Raw genomic sequence first — 18,507 nt, forward strand, 5'->3', positions numbered from 1 at the left:
GCAGCAGCAGGGCCCGGATACAGAAAGTGCAAATCTCTGCATGTTGAGAAACAGCTGGTGGTGCTGTTTTTAAATGAGGATTAATGGACTTACATCAAAGACAGAGGCTACTGACCAAAGAACACACGTGATGTATGAAGAGGTCTGCAGGAAGGCCAGGCGTGGTGGGGGCTGCTAAACATGACGTCAGTGTGTTTAGCTGACTTCTGTTAAATGGCTGTAAAAAAGTAGATTCACCCAGTCGTGACTTCGGTGACTTCCACAGACCCCGCGTTGCATCATTCACACCAGGCGGCCGGTGATTGCTGCTTCCTGTCAGACAGTCCTGTAGATTTATTAGAGCAAACGCTGATGATGGCCTCCTGAGCTCATCATTAAACAGCTCCACAACATGTCTGAGTGTTCGCACACGTGTAGATTTCCACTAAACTAAATCTGCATCTGTCAATAAAGCCTGCCACCGCTCTACTTCACCTCCTACAACATCAACAGCCCACCAACTTTCCATGCACCTGTGGCTAACCTCAAGTTTTACAGCCCTGGGAAGATAACTACATCTACAAAAAGACTCATCTGGAAGAAAACACTGATTTTAATTCTGTGGGGATGGATTCATTTAACTGACAACGTGCTGGATTAATATACATGATATATATGCAGCGAGGCATTGGTAATGATGATTAGCATGAGTTTAATAATATAATAATTATAGATAAGAAAAATCGTATCATATCCAAGAGTTCTGTCTAAAGTTTTGAAATTTCTGCAATATGTTAAATTTATTTATTATTATTTTTAAATTGTTTGAATTCTTTATTTTTTTCTTATTTTAATTTTAAATTTAAATTATAAAAGAAAATACTAATAATAATTTTTTGATTTTTTAAAATTAAAATTATTCTGAAATGTAGAAAATTTATTAAAATTAAAATTATTGTAAAATAGTTTTTTTTTAAGTTTTTGTGAGTTATAAATTTTCTTTTTTTTTTGTTTAAATTTAGGCAATTTAAAAAAAATCCACATAAAACTGAAAATTCCAACATTTTAGAATTTTTCCAAATATTTCTTAAATTTAAAAAATGTTTGTATTATTTTTTTGCAAATTTTCTTAAATTTTAATTTTTTTTTTTAATTATACAGATTTATTTAAAAAAAAAATCATTTGTTTCAAAACATTTCATTCAGATGAATATTTACTAGGTTTTTTTTCTCTTTTTTGGGGAATTTTATTTACTTTTTGTCTTTACTGTGACTCCTGAATGACTTTAATCCAGGTGAGCTGAGGAAAAATAGCTTCTATGAGAGCAAAGGTTGCAGACCCCTGATCTAGAGATTACAAAGATAGAGGCAATTTTAAAACGTTCTTGGTACAATCAGATCTTTAAAGAGGGGTATTCTGCTTTTTCACGTTGCAAACATGGATCTGAAGCAGCAACACTGGCTGTTCAGACTGAGCGTGTGAAAATGATTTTAAACCACAAGTTTTAGAAACCCCTGAATCTGTTTGTAAACTGATCAAACCTCTGAGAGCCTTGCTGGATCTTTGTGAGATGAGATCTATGATTTCTTTGGGAGCTGAGGTTTTTACAAAATCCTTACGAGACAAATGATGAAGTCATTACCGAGGGATTTCATGTTACATTGGACAGATGGGCCTCAGACGGGCTTCTGCCCAGAGCTCCGCCCCCACAGGCCCACAGAGGGCTGGCCAATCAGAGGGAAGGGGGTTCATCCTGGGAGCCTTAAAGAGACAGCAGCTACACCTGTGAGAGAAGCGTAGGGCATCATTACTACTACGGGAGAAAGTTTTTTTAATTTACATCACCTGTTAGCTTTGTGTGTAAAGAGGAAATAGTTATCTCATCACCTAAACCAAGCAACCCATTCAGACACACTTTGCTTTAAAAGTGAAGCCCATTACATAATGTGATGATTCCACACACGTACAGTTTCTCTGCGTCGATGTAAAATCATCACCGGAGCTAAATATTCTTAATAAAGTGTGGTTGACTCCAGCCTCAGGGCGCGGCGCTCTGGAAATGACTTCCTGGATAAATAATGTAGTTTATTAGCGAACATGTCTGCAGGGCTCACATCGCTGAGGGAGTTAATCACCGTGCTGGTAAAACACACTCAGACACACAGCGCTGTGTGTGTGTGTGTGTGTGTGTGTGTGTGTGTGTGTGTGTGTGTGTGTGTGTGTGTGTGTGTGTGGCTGCAGAGGAACACAGGGGACAGCCAGATCAATATCACAGTGATCAATGCTGGTTTTTAAAGAGCCGACACTTTGTTTCAGCTTCAATCAGAGATATTAATAATTCACTCTGTTTAACTGACCGTGATGGAAAGTTAATTACGTGTTGATTCAGCCTTCGCGTAAGGAATGAAATGTCGTGGCCCTCCTTTGGAAACAAACAGAAAATACAATGGACAGCACACTCTTCTGTTTTATGGTGTGGTTTGGTTTTGTAGAAGTGTCTCTGTGCGCTCTCCTGCAGGTTCAAACAGGAGAAGTCAGGAGAGGAATCAAAGCTCTCTGCTGTTTCTCTTATTAGCCGGTTACACTAAATGTCAGTGACAGGATTTTTGGAGGGTGACAGCAGCGACGACGCTCCCTGGTCAGTGCTGTGGGTGATGCTACTGCCATCATGTGGTCACACGTCCTCAGACTCCTGGAAACAATCTGAAAACCTCAGACACAGAAACTGAGGAGGAGGAGTCTGCAGGAGGAGGTGGGGATGCATTTACAAACACACACTGCAAAAACTGAAATCAAAGCAAGTGTTTTTGTATTATTTTTAGTAGAAATGGTCCAGAAAAATGTCTTATTTAAAGATAATCAAAAGATGAAACTTAGGCCTGATTTGCTTTTTTTGAGTTTTCTTAATAACTTTCTTCTTCACTCAATCTTTCCTGCTTCTTTCCTCCATTTTCACCTGTTCAGTCCATCTTTACATATTTGCTTTTTTTTTTTTTTTTTTTTTTAAGGTCCCATATTCTGCAAAAATCACTTTATTAAGTCTCTTAGTGAAATGTGTGGGTCTTTGTCTTTCCTCCCAGCCCACAAAATGTGATATTTAATGACCAAACCTGTTCTTAGTAGAGCATGTGAATGTTAAATCCTGACCTAAAACAAGCTGATTGGATTTTGGGGATTTGCTGACGTCAGCGATTCCCTTTTTTGACCAATCAGGAGCAAGTCTGACCTGATTGGTCCACCATAGCAGATACCCCCGAACCCCCTCCCCGCCCACTTTCCTCCCCGCTGCAGGAGGAGAATGCCAAAGTTGAAGAGCCATCACTGCTCTGTTTTTGGCTGTAAACAGCCACATAGCTCCATGCTCAAGCTTCCCATCTCAGAAGAAGACAGACTAAGTGTCTAGAGTTCATTTATCAGGAAATGTTCCAGCTACACTCAGTAAAACTGAGCATGTGTGTGCTAGTCACTTCACCGCCAACTGCTTTTCCAACTTTGGACAGTCCAACAGAGGGCTAGCCAATAGACTGGTCCTGAATCCAGGCGCATTACCAACCATCCTCCAACAAACCTGGGACCCTGGAAATGTGAGTATTTTAAATGCTGTGTGCTGTGGAGCAGATGGAAGAGCTTTTCCTCAGTGTCCCCCCTGTCTCTGTGTTAGCTTCAGGATGCTAACTTTAGCTGCAGTTAGCCCGTTGTTTTAGCCTGTAATGTTACGGTAAACGAGCTTCTCTGTTTTCTAAACATTGTGCACTCGGAGCTCGTGGCGCCGCTCTCAGTGACGTGGAAGAGCGGGGCGGTATCAGCGGTGGCTCATTTACATATGAAGGCCACGCCCACTAAATCAGAGCGTCCTGAACAGAGGGGCTATGAGAGCCTGGAAACAATGCTGCTGTGCTTGATTTATTGGCTTTTTGGACCAAAACATGTTACTACCATTTCATGAAGACATCAATGATCCAGATTAAACTGAGGAAAGGAGCAGGATATGGGAGCTTTAAAAACCAACCTGAAGAGAGCGAGCTGCAGAGATGCTACAGGAAGTGATGAGTGAGTTTCCTGAGTGGTGGAGCAGAGAAAAGCACACAGAGCTGCTGCTTTTTGACAGATGGCGTTTATTCTCACCAGGCATCTGACATTAGAATCGCTACAGAGTCCGCCACTGAGGAATGGCTTTCTAAAACCCCAGAGCGGGAGGAGACGCCTGGGGAACGTGGGACAGGAAGCAGAACAAACAGAACAGAGAATTTAAAAAAAACTAAGTGTAGGCCACTAAACAACCCGGCAGCTCACCAGAGGACGCTCTGCTCGCCACACGGGTGGTCCCACAAACTAACATTCAGTCTGATTCTCTTAAATACAGGGTTCACATACAGGAAAGGTGTGTGACGTGATGCCTACGGCTGCTGCTTCACCAAACATTCATCGACAGGCTCAGCAGAGGGCCCCGTAGACCTCTCCAACAAACAAACAAAGAAAAATATCCTGTCACACTTATTTACAGACACGTCGCTCCGTAGGCAGGAAGTGATCAGACCTCGCCAGAGTCCAGACGAGGAGGGAGCCCTCTGATCGGGGTAAAGAAGGTGAGCGCACCACGTAGCAGCAAGGGGGGCGGGGCCAGACCACATCTGAGCAGTGAGGGTTGAGTGAGCGCGGACCGCAGCGCGTGAAGAGTGAACAAACGTTTCTACATACGATGAAACATGGACGACACGTGGAGAGTATATCAAACCGGCTCACGGCGACAGAGAGTAAATGTTTCAGAGCGACGGCAGAGTTTGACGTTTTCTGACAGAGGTTTATTCGCTCACTGATGGTTAGCTTAGCTTAGCATGGAGACAGGAAGGAACAGGCGTCAGGTATCCTGGCAGAAAATATAAGTTTTTTTCCTCTGATTGTTTCCTGAAGTCTAGTCTGAGATTTAAAGTCACTTCAGAGTAGAAGAAAAAATATAAAAAATAAAAATAATTTCTGTTTTCCCTAATTTTCTTTGGATCTGCTCAGATTCTTCTGTGTCATTTTAACCATGACTAAAAATCAGAAACTTTTCATCTTTTCACATCATGAAATGTGACGTTTTCCCGGGTTTATATCAACTTTAAGAAGTCTGAATCAGCCTGACTTTCCTCTGCACTTGACTTCCTGTGAAGTTAAAAAAAAATGAAGGAGTCCAAAATGAACGTCCAAAAAAGTTGATTTATCTGATGACGGTTAAAAAACACCTCTCTGCGTTGAGCGATCAAACTTTTTATTTTTCTTTCATTTACTGCAGCTCTTTCTTCTGATGTTTATGTTTTTTTTTCCTATCTGCTGTTTTTAAATTATTTTTATCAACTATTTATTTTTTATTGATTGTGTTTTTAACCTTTCACAGGTCTTTGGTCAACTGTCACTGTTAAAGATCAGACTTTCCTAAGCTACCAGAGCTGGGACGTTTTATTTTTCTCTAGATTCTTTATTTTATTTTTTTCATTTTTTAAGACTTTTGGGGCGCCAATTTAATTTGAATTTTGATCCTTCAATATTTCAGATTTTTGTGAATTTTTTGTTTGCTTTTTTGACACTTGACCATGTGAAAATAAATTAAATATCAGGAGCCATTTTCTCCCCAAAAATGCTCATCAAATGTGTCAGTTTTTCAGATTTAGTCAGGGAATCTGACAACTCAACTTTTTTCCAACCCAGCTTATAAACAAAGAAGGGTTTAAAAATATATTTTTAAAAAAAATTGAATTTTGAACAAAAATTTTTGATTTAAAAATAATTAAATTAAATGATTAAATGAAAAAAAAAAGAAAAATAAAAAATGATAAAAAAAAATAAAAATGAAAAATAAATGAAAGAATAAATGAAAAAAAATAAAATTAATGAAAAATAAATAAAACAAATGAAAAATAAATAAAATAAACGGTAAATAAATAAAATTAATGAAAAATTAATCAAAAAAGAAAAATAAATGAAAAAATAAATGAATAAATAAAATAAATGAAAACAATAAAATAAATGAAAATAAATGAATAAATAAAATAAATGAAAACAATAAAATAAATGAAAAAAAAATGAAAAAAATGAAAAAAAAAAAACTTCAATACCACAATTTTTTTTCACACCCTTTAAGCTCCAAAACAAAAAACTGTCAGTAAATAAACTCTGCTTACATCAGAACTATCAGACAGATGAGTCAGCATTTTCAATTAATAATTAATTTATTCATAATTAAAGCACTTTTTCGGCTTTTAGTTACCGTATGATACAGTTCGACAACTCTCGTAGAAGATCAGAGACCAGTCACAGAAATATCATGTGACTCTTCTGAGCGATTCTGCAGGAAGTTACGGTCAAAACACGTCAAAGTATGAAACATACAAGACCCTTCTTACTGATTTTAATAAAATTAAATGTCTGAATTTGTCAAATTCTGCATTAATCAGGCAGAAAATTCCTCTCCGATAAAACAAAACATCACTTTAAGTTTGTTTTTGTTTGTTTGGAGAGATATTAAATATTAATGACTCAACTGACCACACGGCAACAAACCATGGAGTCTGTACACAGGATGCATCAGCTCTGACCTGATCTCCAGTCCCTGTGAGAAGCTACGCTAGGCTACGCTAGGCTAACACTTAGCTTGGTGTGGTCTAGGTTTTCACAGACAGATGTTAGAGGAGTGTGATGGAGCAGAATAAACCGACCTCAGAGACGTCAAACCCGTGATGTGAGTGAGTCTGCTACTGTAAAGTGTGTGACGTTCACGAGCGCAGTGCAGGACGCGGACGACGAGTCGTTAAGACGATTCTGGTCGCTGATTCGAAACAGCTGCATAATCATTTCAGGAGGGAGGAGCAGGAGGAGCAGGAGGAGCAGGAAGTGGGGGAGGGGACGATGATTTGTCTTTAACACGTAGAGTAAAGCCACTTCTGTTAATCTCTAGGGAAAAGGAGCGGGGACATTGGTTCTCCACCGTCCAATCAGAGCAGAGAGCTGGGTTGAAGAAGACCAGCTACCAACCCGTCAGCTCCTCGCCTTTCTCCTTCTCAGCTCTGTCTCTTTAAGCTCACACGCTCAGATATTCTCCGTCTGTCACGTTCACGTCTTATCAAATCTACAGCGCTGAAGAGAAAACTGCTGCAGTCGGTCACAGGAACTAAAACTAGCACGAGTCAGAGAGACAGCGATAGAAAAGTGCTCGCACGTGAGTGACTTTCAGGTCGGCTCAGTCTCAAAGGGTGACGGCGTGGGAGGTGGTTCAGGGTCAAAGTGCAGGGACGCAGCATCACATGATGCCGTCAGTGTCCTCCAGCTCAGCAGGTGGCGCTGTGGTTAGTTACTGGCTGCCTCGTCCATGTTGTCGGCTGTGTCCAGGTTTGAGTCCAGTCCTCCTCGAGCGCGCCAGATCTTCACGGTCCGGTCGCTGCAGACAGGAAGGGGAAACGGTCAGAAAGAGAGAAACAAAGATGTTTTTCTGCGACGAAAAACATGAAAAACATGAAATACATGAAAAAATTAAAAACATAAACCATCACTCCTGGCAGAGGATTAAAAACCTTAATCTAATGGATTCGTGGCTTCGTTAAAGGTCGACATTCTGCAGAATCGTATCTGTCGATGGTCAGCGCGTACTCCCACCTGTCGACTAAATGTTGATTCTCAGACTTGGTCGTGATCACCTCACACACCTCACACACCTGCTCGCCTCATTTCCCCTCTGTGTGTGTGTGTGTGTGTGTGTGTGTGTGTGTGTGTCTCCTCTCATCAGCGGGATGATTTGTAAGTCAAAGAAGTTGTTTTTCTCTCCTCATCAGTCAGTTTTCTCGGCGTGTCAGCCACACGCTGTTAATTTAGAAAAACTTCTGGAAAAACAGGTTTCTGAACAACAAACACTCTCGTAACGAGTTTTAAAACAGAGACAGGTGAACATTTGTGTTTGAGTCTGAACATACCTGAGCGAGAACTTAGCCACTGATCACTGATGGTGCCCTGAAATCTGATCAAGTATTTTTTCTCTAATTCAAGATATTAAAAGACACAAAGAATGCCTGGATTACTTAGAAAATCTGTCACTAGAGTGAAAAAAATTGGTTTGCCAAGTTTGCTTTTTTTGTACCCTATTGGTAAATTTTGTTTTTGAATTGAACAAACAAAAAAAATTATTAATATATATATATTAAATAGATACATATATAAATGGTAAACATGTAAGGATATAATTTTAATAATGGTATTTATTTTGTTTTTGCTTATTTTAATCTCTTTAAATCATAATTTACTCATGTTATGTTTAAATACTTAAATATATATTTTATTCTATTTTATTTATTTTTTTTACAATTGAACAATTAATACATTATTTGCAATCCTTTAATTTCCCTCTTTTTTACCACTGTAACTATATGTTTATAGTTTTTATAAGCACAGTATAAAAATAAATACATTAATTAAAATTAAAAAAAAAATTGCAAAAAAAAAACAAGCAAGGCAACTGTAACTTAACTTTATTCTAGGGTAAGAAAGAAGAGAAATAAAAAATATATACATATAAGAAGTGCATAAAAATCCAGATTAATTAATGACAAAAGTAGGTAACAGTCAGGGAAAAGGAATTTTAAAGCTATTTTATGGAAATATTTTTCACTACAAATGATTAAAACTAAATAAAAAAATAAAAAAATAACACATAGACACAGTTATTAAAAAAGGAAAATGTTAAAATTGAGGGAAAAAAATTATATTATGTATTTAATTCCTCTACATCTGATGCTCTTTTTATTTTTATTTATATTTTCGCCTGTAAATACTGAGTAATTTTTAATTATTTTGACTTCTTTGACTTTGGAGTTCTCTTGTTGAAAGGCATTCTGGGAAATAGAGGCAGTTGAACCGGGCGGTTAACATGTTTGCTTGTACAGACTTTTTGAATGGGTGTGTATGTGGCTCCCAGAGCTTTTGGGACCAGCCTCTAGTGGACACTGGAGGAACTGCAGTTTTCAGCACTTCATACTGGCACTTGCTGCTTGGTGCAGTTAAGAGAACCCCCCTCTCTGGTCCCCCTTGTACTTTCATGTTGGGAGTTTGTTTTTACAGTGCACCAATCAGAGAAGAGACGGCACATGAAGCACGTGACGTGCCATAAGGACGTGTGAAGTGTGACTTTGCGTGTTCAGAGAGGGACTCACTCGGAGGCGGTGAACAGGTGGCTGCTGTTAGTCGAGATGCCGTTGATGGGACTCTCGTGACCCTTCAGCTCCCCAAGCGTCCCCAGAGTGTCCGTGTGCCACAGCTTGAGAACCCCACCTCTGCAGCCGCTCAGGAGGGCGGGCGACCCGGGGACCACGCCGAGCGCACAGACCCAGTCGCGGTGGGCGTTGGGGACTTGCTGTGAGACAGGAAATGAAGGAGTTAATGCTCAGAACAGGAGACGTGAGATCCCCCTCACAGGGCCCCTCGTAGTCTCTGATCCAGTACCTGCAGCAGGTCTTTCCGGTCCAGGTCCCACTTCTTGATGCCGTTGTCTCGAGAGCCGCTGAAGAAGATCTCTCCTTGGACCACCAGAGACTCGATGCCATCGTAGTGAGGGGGTTCGAAGTTGTGTGTGGGGCTGATGCTTCCCAGAGAGCCTTCGGTCACGTCGAACAGCTGGAACCAGAACCAGAACCAGAAACCAGATCGTTGGAGGTCGTTTCACTGATTGTTGGGACTTTGGGTGAACACAGGACAGAAAGTGGTGGACTCACTTTGATGTAGTGATCCTTGGACCCGGTGATCACCATGTCCTGGTTGTTTCCAGACTGATCCACAGTCAGGCACATCACAGGACCCAGGTGACCCGTTAGTTTCCCGGTGGAGGCGAATCTGACGGAGAGGAAATGAATAAACCAAAGTGAAGAAATCAGTTTGACAGTTATTATCCTGATTCTTTGGATAAGAAGTGGCGTTTCTGAAGTTTAATCTCAGAGCATATTGACCCAAAGTTATTTTAATTATCCCGACTGCCACTTAAAAACTGCCCGTCATTCCCAAAAACACAACGAGCTCATTCATCAAACCTGGTCCAGGTTTAAGTGACGGCTGACAGCTTCAGATTGGAAACCTGTCAGGTTTATAATGAGTCACATCCTGCAGAGGAGCAGCCAGAAGAAATCAGGCTTTGATTAAATTTGTGTGACCTGCATCAGGTAACTGTTCAGAGCAGAAGTCTGTGACCTTAACTTTTATAAGAGCCAAAAAATCCACTTTATCTTCATAATAAAGACAGAAAGTGAAAAATATTCTAAACGAGGTATAAATTCAGTAAATAATTATCTAATCAAGAAGTTTTTTGTGTTTGTAAAATTGTACATGATGTCTTATTTTGTCAATATATTTAAAATGTTGAAAATTTGTCATTTCATAAATTTGTAAAAAATATGAAATTTCAAAAATTTGCAATAAAAAAAATCTAAAACCCTGAATCTTAGAAATGTCAAGATATTGCCAAAATTTTCATTAATTCATTAATTTAAAAAAATCACAAAAAAATTGTAATTTCAGAAAATGTACATTTTTTTTCCTTTTTCAACTTTTTAAAACTTTGTAAAAATTTTGATTGATCTAAAATTTGAAAATTTTGCAAACTTCCAAAAAACCTAGAAAATTGTAAAATTTCAAAAATATTTTGAAATTACAATTTAAAAAAAAACTTTTCAATGGAATGAATTTGCAAAAAACTAACAAAAATGAAATTGAAAACAAAAAAAAATCAAAAATTTGCCAGAATTCCCAAATTTTTGAAATTTCAAGATATAAATGCCATAAATTCTTAAAACTCCCCCCAAAAAATTTAAAAGAAAGTAATTTCAGAAAAATTGCAAAAAAATGATTTCTTATCTAATTTTTCGAAACTTAGCAAAAATTTTGACTACTTTGAAATTTCAAAAATTATCAACAACTTAAAGATTCTGAAATCACAAAATTAAAAAAAAACCTTAAATTGAACAAAATTAGAAAAAAATAACAAAAATGAATAAAAAAAAATACAAAAAAGAAGAAATTTGTAAAATTACTAAAATATCAGAATTTTTGAAAGAATTCTACTTCCTGCCACATGAGGCTCCAGAGCCACTGGTTGAAGACCCTTGGTTCAGAGGATGATAAACACACTGCTGGTCTTTACTTTAACAAACAGATATCAGGTTTATAAAATCTACTCACCTCCGCAGGTCCCAGACTCTGACAGAGTTCCCGGCGGCAGCGTACAGAACGGAGCCGTTGGGGTTGAGAGCGATCTGGTTGATCTGGTTCTCTCCTGCGGGGATGGTGACGGTCCGGCTGGTGTTTGACGCACACGCATCCCCGAGGTTAACCTGACCAGACGACCTGAACACACAGAGGAACAGTTTCAGCTCGTAGAAGTCGCTCTGGTTAGGAAAAGGTTTTCTGAAAGGTGTTAAACTAGTTTCCATGTTTCCATCAGTCAGACTCACGTTAGCGTCCGGATGCACCTGGCAGAGTCCCGGATGTCCCAGACTTTGATGTAGGAGGTGGAGACGGTGAAGACCAGACTGGAGCTGTAGCGGACTGACACCACGTTGTTGGGATGACCTGACAGGGACATGATCTCCTGACCCGTCACCAGGTTCCAGACCTTACAGGTCCGGTCTGCAGAGAGAGACACAGTCAGTCCCCCTTATTATGACTCTGCTTTATGACTCTACTACTCCAGCTCCACGAGGTAAGGTTTTTATCAACAGTTAGGTAGAGCTACACTTTGAAACCTGACAACAAGCTAACTTTGTCAGTTTGTAGCGTAGTTTAGCAGCTGCTATATTCCTCTCTCCTCACAGCCCGGTGCTCTGAGACGTGTCTGTAACGTGTAACGTTAGTGAATCCTGGTTCTGTCCTACCAGAGCTCATCTACCAACTCCAACCTCACCAAACAGAGCTAACGTAACCTGGCTCTTCATTTTATTGATAGACTCTCAAGTTTGAACAGACCACTGCAGAATAACTGCTGACTTGTTGGAGGCTACATTAGCATAAACACATTAACCTGGGTTTAGCCTTTAGCTTGTGTCTAAGCTTTTAGCTAGTGTTGTAGCCATTAGCTTGTGTTTTAGCCTTTGGCCTGTGTTTAACCTTAAGTCTGTGGCTTAGCCTTTAGCTTGAATTTTAGCCTGTATTTGAGTGTTTAGCCCGTGTTTAAGACTTTAGCTTGAGTTTTAGCATTAGGCCTGTGTTTTTAGCCCTCTGTTTTGTTCTGTGTAAGCCTTTAGCCCGTGTTTTAGCCTTTAGCCTGAGTTTTAGACTAAGCCTGTGTTTAAGCCTTTAGCTCATGTATTAGCTTTAAGCTTGAGTTTAAGCCTATGGCTCAGTTTTTGGCCTTTAGCCTGTGCTTTAGCCTTTAGCCAATATCTTAACTTTTAGCTCTTGTTTAAGCCTTCTGTCCGTGTTTTAATCTATAGCTTGTGTCTTAGCCCATGGCTCGTTTTTTAGCTTTTAGCCTGTGTTTTAGCCTTTAGCCTTTGTTTCGGCCTTGGCCTTGTGCTTTAGCCTTTAGCCCATGTTTTAGCTTTTAGCTCATGTTCAAGCCTTCAGTCTGTGTTTTAGCCTTTAGCTTGTGGTTTAGGCAATGCCTTGTTCTTTAGTTTTAAGCCTGTGTTTTAGCCTTTAGCCTTTGTTTCGGCCTTTAGCCTGTACTTAAGCCTTTAGCTCACGTCTTAGCTTTCAGCTCCTGCTTAAGCCTCTAGCCTGTGTTTTATCCTTTAGCTTGTGTTTTAGCCTATGGCACAACTGTTAGCCTTTAGCCTGTGTTTTAGCCTTAGCCTGTGCTTAGCCTTTAGCCCATATCTTAGCTTTTAGCTCCTGTTTTAGCATTAACCTGTGTTTTAGCCTTCAAGTCAAGAAACTTGACACAGGAAGGTTTTTTTTTTTTTTTTTTTTACAGATGACTTATGGATGATTTTTGAGGCTTTTCATACGAGTCAGGCTTCATTTTTCTCTTTAATATTCTGAAATTCCTGGACTTGTTAGTTGAACGTGGCTCATATTAATTTTAAAAAGTAAACGATCACTATAAATCAGACATCAACCCTTCCTGCAGTGAGCATTTTCTGCATTAACCAGGAAACCGTGGACATACTCTGCTCTCTGTGAGACTTGTGGCTCTGACAGCATCAGTTTATTGATTTCTGAAGCACAATCTGAAGAAGCCGCCTCCAGACCGTATCGAACAGGATGGACGGACATCTCGCCTGGAAGACAAACTCATCAGGACACGCCGTCTCCAGCAAAGAGGCGTCAAATTAAGCGCTCGGGGGGAGTAAAAGGAAGGATCCTTTCTGATTGCCGATACATCAACCTCCATTTATTTCCACAGAAAGCTTCTGCAGCTTCACGCTACGTGCCTCGCTTCTCCACACACCCGGCGCACGCCAATCTTCATTAATCCTGTCAGGTTTTATCTGCTGTTAACAGCGTAAGAGCATGTCAAAGTGGAATAAATTACCACTGCCAGAGAGATACGCAGACACGTGAGGAATACTGATGAGGCGCAGAGGGAGAGGTGAGGGGAGGGAGGATGGAGGGGTGACGGCGGCTGTTATTAACCTTTGGATCCGGTGAAGAGGAGGTCATCGGTGCAGTCCACACACAGCACAGCTTTACTGTGTCCCTCCGCCACGTGGACGCACTGCAGCGTCGCCGAACGGCTGCTCTTGGTGGCCGGCACGGGGTTAATGACGCCCCTGGAAACACACACACACACACACACACACACACACACACACACACACACACACACACACACACACACACACACACACACACACACACACACACACGCACACACAGCTATGAATAGATGCAGCACAGACATAAGACTGCCTAATAATCAGAGCTGCACAGAAATAAATCACACCCACGCAACCAGAATCATGCACAGCGTGCAGCTTTCGTGGCTGATTTGCACGATGCTGCAAACCAGGAATAGAAAGAGACGTCAGGAGCAGTCCACAGAAAAACCAGGAGGCAGTTTGAAAAGTGGTGATGGTGCTAGACCAGGGGTCTTCAACCTGTGGCTCTGGGGCCTCATGTGGCCCTCTGATTCCTCTGAGGTGGCTGCTTAAAAATATTATTAAAATAAAGAATAGTTATTTTTCTTCCAGAGGGTATTGATGATTAAAGACACTGACACTAAATAAAGTCATGCGTTAACATTTTATTACACTAAATATTCATCACATCTGTCAAAAAAGCATAGAAATTAGTTAAAAAGAAACATATTTTAAACCTTTTGTAATTTTTTTGCAAATATTTTAGATTTTTTTAAACATTTTTTCCAATTTTTCAATCCCAATTTTCTAAAGATTTTAATTTTTTTTGCAATTTTTGCAATTTTTTTAATTTCAAATATAATATATTCAACATTTAAAATAATGTGCATTTTTTAAAATATTTTTAGAATAAACTAATGGAAAACAAAAGTTTTTTTTTTGCAAATGTATGAAATTTTAAGCATATTTTTGAATTTCAAACTATTGGAATCATTGTAGAATTGTTGCACATTTTTAAATTGAATCTTTTTTAAAAAGTTGAACAAATTTTTGAAATTCTTGCAAATTTTATTTTCTGGAATTCCTGCATTTTATGCAAATATTATAACTTCTACTTTTATGTAAATCTGCATTTTTTTTATTTTTCATACTTTTCTTAAGTATAAAAAAAATGAAAATAAAATGTCTTTTTTTTGGCAATTTATGAAATTTTTTGCAATTTTTTTTCTAGAATTTCTGTATTTTTGGCAAATATTATAAATTCAACATTCATGAAAATCTTCACATTTTTAGATTTTTTCTTTACATTTTTTAAATTAAAAAAATTGAAAATGAAAAGTATTTTCTTCAATTTTATGAATTTTTAAAGCATATTTCTGAAATTCATAAATTTTGGAATTTTTGTTAAAGTGTGTCACATTTTTTAAATCAAATTCAAAAAAAAAAGTTTAATTTCTTTTTCTTTTTTTTAACGAAAATTGGCAACTTATTGAAATTTGTAAATTTTTTCAAACTTATGAAATCTTTATTACAAGTTTTTACTTTTTTAATTCTTGCAAATTTGTTTAAAAAAAACTGGTAACACATGTACAATTATATTAACAAAAAAAAACTTCCTAATCAGATGATTTTCCTCTAGATTTTTACTGTTTAAAATTGTATTCACCTTTTCCTCTTTATTGTGAAGATAAAGTAGATTTTGTGTCTCCTGAATGACTTTAATCCAGGTGAGCTGAGGAAAAACGGCTCCTATGAAAGTAAAGGTTGCAGACCCCTGAGCTAGGAATAAGAAGAATAAGAAGCAGCTGAAAAACGCCTCAGTCTCTTTTTTCAGCCCATAATAGATCAGAAATCACCCGAGGAGACGGACAGGTGATCGTTGAGAGGAGCAGTGTTGGATTGTTAGGGACAAGGAGGCTAATGAGCGCCACATCGACCCTGATCGATGTCTCATCGGCTGTTAGCGTCAGAGGTTAGCGACCTCTGATTGTGTAAATGTCGAAGCCTTTTCACTCCTCCAGCTGAAAGAGGGGCGCAGAGCGCGATCAGGCGCTGATAGAGATGAGTTTGTGAATAAATGAGCTCTTAAAGGTCTGCTGTGTGCAGAACAAAGGAGGAGAGGAACAAAGAGGCTGATGAAAGGAGAGGATTAGAGTCTGTAACAAGCTCAGAAAGATGAGGCTGTGGTGGTTTGTGATAATTATCTCCTGATAAGAGCTTTAGTCGTTGTTTTAATCCAGCAAACAGGTGACGGGACATCCAGAAAACACCGCTCTGAGTGTCGAGATGAGCCAGGTCGTGTTAGTAAAGCCTGAAGAAACACCTGTGTTAGCATCCACCTCGGCCCTGTGCACCCACAGTGACATCTGAGTGACATTTGAGGAGAATAAATGATAAAGATTTGTACTTTGGAGGCTCGGGGAGAGGAGGAGAAACCGTACGGAGGAGGTGGTTGGAGGACGGGTGACAGCGTCCATCTGCACTGAAGGAGGAGAGAGTATCAGACATTCATGGGTCATTTTATTTCAGTCCCTGTATGAGAGAAAAGCCCCATAGGAAGGAGTCAGGAAAGCCTTAAACAGGAGGTGCAGTCTCAGTTCAGCAGTTAAACCACATGCCCCGTGTATCAAAGTTTGCAGTCTTGAAGCAAATCCCACCTGTGGCCGTCTGCTGCGTCTCATCCCTGCTCTCGATCCACCTTTCTTTCAGTTTTTGCTGTGTTCATCTGACTAAAGGCGTCAGAAACTCCCTGAACGTGTCTTTAACGAAGAGCGCCTCCATGCCCCTTCCACACAGCTGATGTTTCCACACTGCGCCACAAGCGTTCAGGGACTTCCTGTCGTTCTGAATCTGAGGTATGGATTATTTTCTTCAATCTCACCCTAAACTGTGATATTTAATGTCTGAAATTATTCTCTTTAAATCTGTCAGACTGAGGCATTAAAACCCGGACTGAGGACTACGGTGGCTGGAAGGAATCAGACAGTTTGCAAATTAAAAACACTTCACAGAGAGCACAGATGGTCTTCACCCTCACACAGCTCAGGTTTGAGTCCAGACCACGTCCTCTTTCCCTGTGTCAGTCCTCAGATTTTCCTCTACCTGATCCTGTTAGAGGCATTAACGGCCCAAAGAAACAACTGTATTAGCCTTTAGCTCGTGTTTAAGCCTTAAAACCATGTTTTAGTCTATAGCTCATGATTAAGCCTTAAGCCTTTGTTTTGGCCATTAGCTCGTGTTTTAGTGTGTAGCACATCACTAAGCCTTTAGTTTATGTTTTAGTCTTTAACTCAACATTTAGCCCTGTGGCTTAAGGTTTAGGTCTTTAGCTTGTTTATTTAGCCTTTAGCACATGTTTTAGCCTATTGATCATGTTTAAGCCATTAGCTTGTATTTTAGCCTTGAACTCTTGTGTTAGCCTTAACCTTGCCTTTTAGCCTTTAGCTTGCCTTTTAGTCTTTGTGCTAGAGCCCTAGCTTGTGACTAAGCCTTTAGCTTGGGTTTATGCATTTAGCTTGCTTTTTAGCCTCTAGCTAGTGTTTTGGCCTTTAGCTTGTGTTCAAGCCTGTATCTTAAGTTTAAGCCATTAGCTTGTATCTTTGCCTTTATCTCTTGTGTTAGCCTTGGGCTTGCCTTTTAGCTTTTTAGCTTGTTTAAGCCATTACCCTGTAGCCCCTATTTTAGCCTTTAGCTCATATCTTAGCCCTAGCTTGTATCTTAGCCTTTAACTTGTGTTTTAGTCTTTAGCTCATGTTAAAGCCCTAAGCTCAGGCTTTAGCATATAGTCTATGTTTTAGCCTTTAGTTTGTGTTTAACCTTTAGCTTGTATTTTAGCCATTAACTTTGTACTTTAGCTTTTAGCTCATGTTTTAGCCCTAAGCCTGTATTTTAGCCTTTACCTAGTTATTTAGCCTTTAGCTCACCCCCTACCCCTTAGCTCATGTTTTAGCCTTTAGCTTGTGTTCAAGCCTGTATCTTAAGTTTAAGCCATTAGCTTGTATCTTTGCCTTTATCTCTTGTGTTAGCCTTGGGCTTGCCTTTTAGCTTTTTAGCTTGTTTAAGCCATTACCCTGTAGCCCCTATTTTAGCCTTTAGCTCATATCTTAGCCCTAGCTTGTATCTTAGCCTTTAACTTGTGTTTTAGTCTTTAGCTCATGTTAAAGCCCTAAGCTCAGGCTTTAGCATATAGTCTCTGTTTTAGCCTTTAGTTTGTGTTTAACCTTTAGCTTGTATTTTAGCCATTAACTTCGTACTTTAGCTTTTAGCTCATGTTTTAGCCCTAAGCCTGTATTTTAGCCTTTACCTAGTTATTTAGCCTTTAGCTCACCCCCTACCCCTTAGCTCATGTTTTAGCCTTTAGCTTGTGTTCTAGCCTGTATCGTAAGTTTAAGCCATTAGCTTGTATCTTAGCCTTTAGCTCTTGTGTTAGCCTTGAGCTTGCCTTTAGCCTTTTAACTTGTTTTAGCCATTACCCTGTAGCCCCTGTTTTAGCCTTTAGCTCATATCTTAGCCCTAGCTTGTATCTTAGCCTTTAAATTATGTTTTAGTCTTTAGCTCATGCTATAGCCTAAAGCTCAGGCTTTAGCCTATAGCCACTGTTTTAGCCTTTAGCTTGTGTTTTAGCCAAAGAAGCAACTGGAAAAAAAACAGTTTGCAAAGAGAAAGGGCACGACCACACCAACAAAAACAGGCACAGCTGTTGTACAAGCTTCTGGTAGCCTAGCTTTAGACTCAAAACAGACTTTATTCTCTTAACTTAACGACTTAATTCTCATAGATTCAGAAACTTAAATCTCATGAATTTTTACTTTGTCTTATAGATTTTTAAAGTTTATTTTCGTAAATTTACGACCCTATTCTCATGAATTTAAGCTCGTAATCTAGTAAATTTATTAGATTTTTATATCTTTAACCTGGCCCTAACCCTATGTAATGCTAACCCTATGCTAATTTCTCTGTTAGCTCACACTGAACGAGGACGGTTAATGTTTTTAACTC

General features: G+C 39.3%; 1 protein-coding gene across 4 annotated transcripts in view; it reads right to left on the minus strand.

The window, feature by feature from the left end:
• Window positions 1-6,078: 6,078 nt before the first annotated feature.
• Window positions 6,079-18,507, minus strand: part of LOC141796033 (kinesin-like protein KIF21A) — an 82,374-nt gene continuing 69,945 nt past the window's right edge. For 2 of the 4 annotated variants that reach the window (XM_074676899.1, XM_074676897.1), the window contains 8 exons: window positions 15,917-15,991; window positions 13,565-13,701; window positions 11,443-11,617; window positions 11,171-11,335; window positions 9,715-9,832; window positions 9,446-9,616; window positions 9,157-9,356; window positions 6,079-7,394 (listed from right to left, as the gene is read on the minus strand). In XM_074676899.1, coding sequence (XP_074533000.1) covers window positions 7,304-7,394; window positions 9,157-9,356; window positions 9,446-9,616; window positions 9,715-9,832; window positions 11,171-11,335; window positions 11,443-11,617; window positions 13,565-13,701; window positions 15,917-15,991 — 1,132 coding nt within the window. In that variant the 3' untranslated portion in view covers window positions 6,079-7,303. The remainder of the gene's footprint in view (window positions 7,395-9,156; window positions 9,357-9,445; window positions 9,617-9,714; window positions 9,833-11,170; window positions 11,336-11,442; window positions 11,618-13,564; window positions 13,702-15,916; window positions 15,992-18,507) is intronic. The other 2 variants (XM_074676900.1, XM_074676898.1) reach the window with 1 other exon arrangement.

The sequence above is a fragment of the Halichoeres trimaculatus genome, unplaced genomic scaffold (assembly GCF_033239565.1).
Source record: "Halichoeres trimaculatus isolate MK-OKI-2021-1 unplaced genomic scaffold, fHalTri1.1 fHalTri1_scaffold_10, whole genome shotgun sequence".
Classification (NCBI taxonomy): Eukaryota; Metazoa; Chordata; class Actinopteri; order Labriformes; family Labridae; genus Halichoeres; species Halichoeres trimaculatus.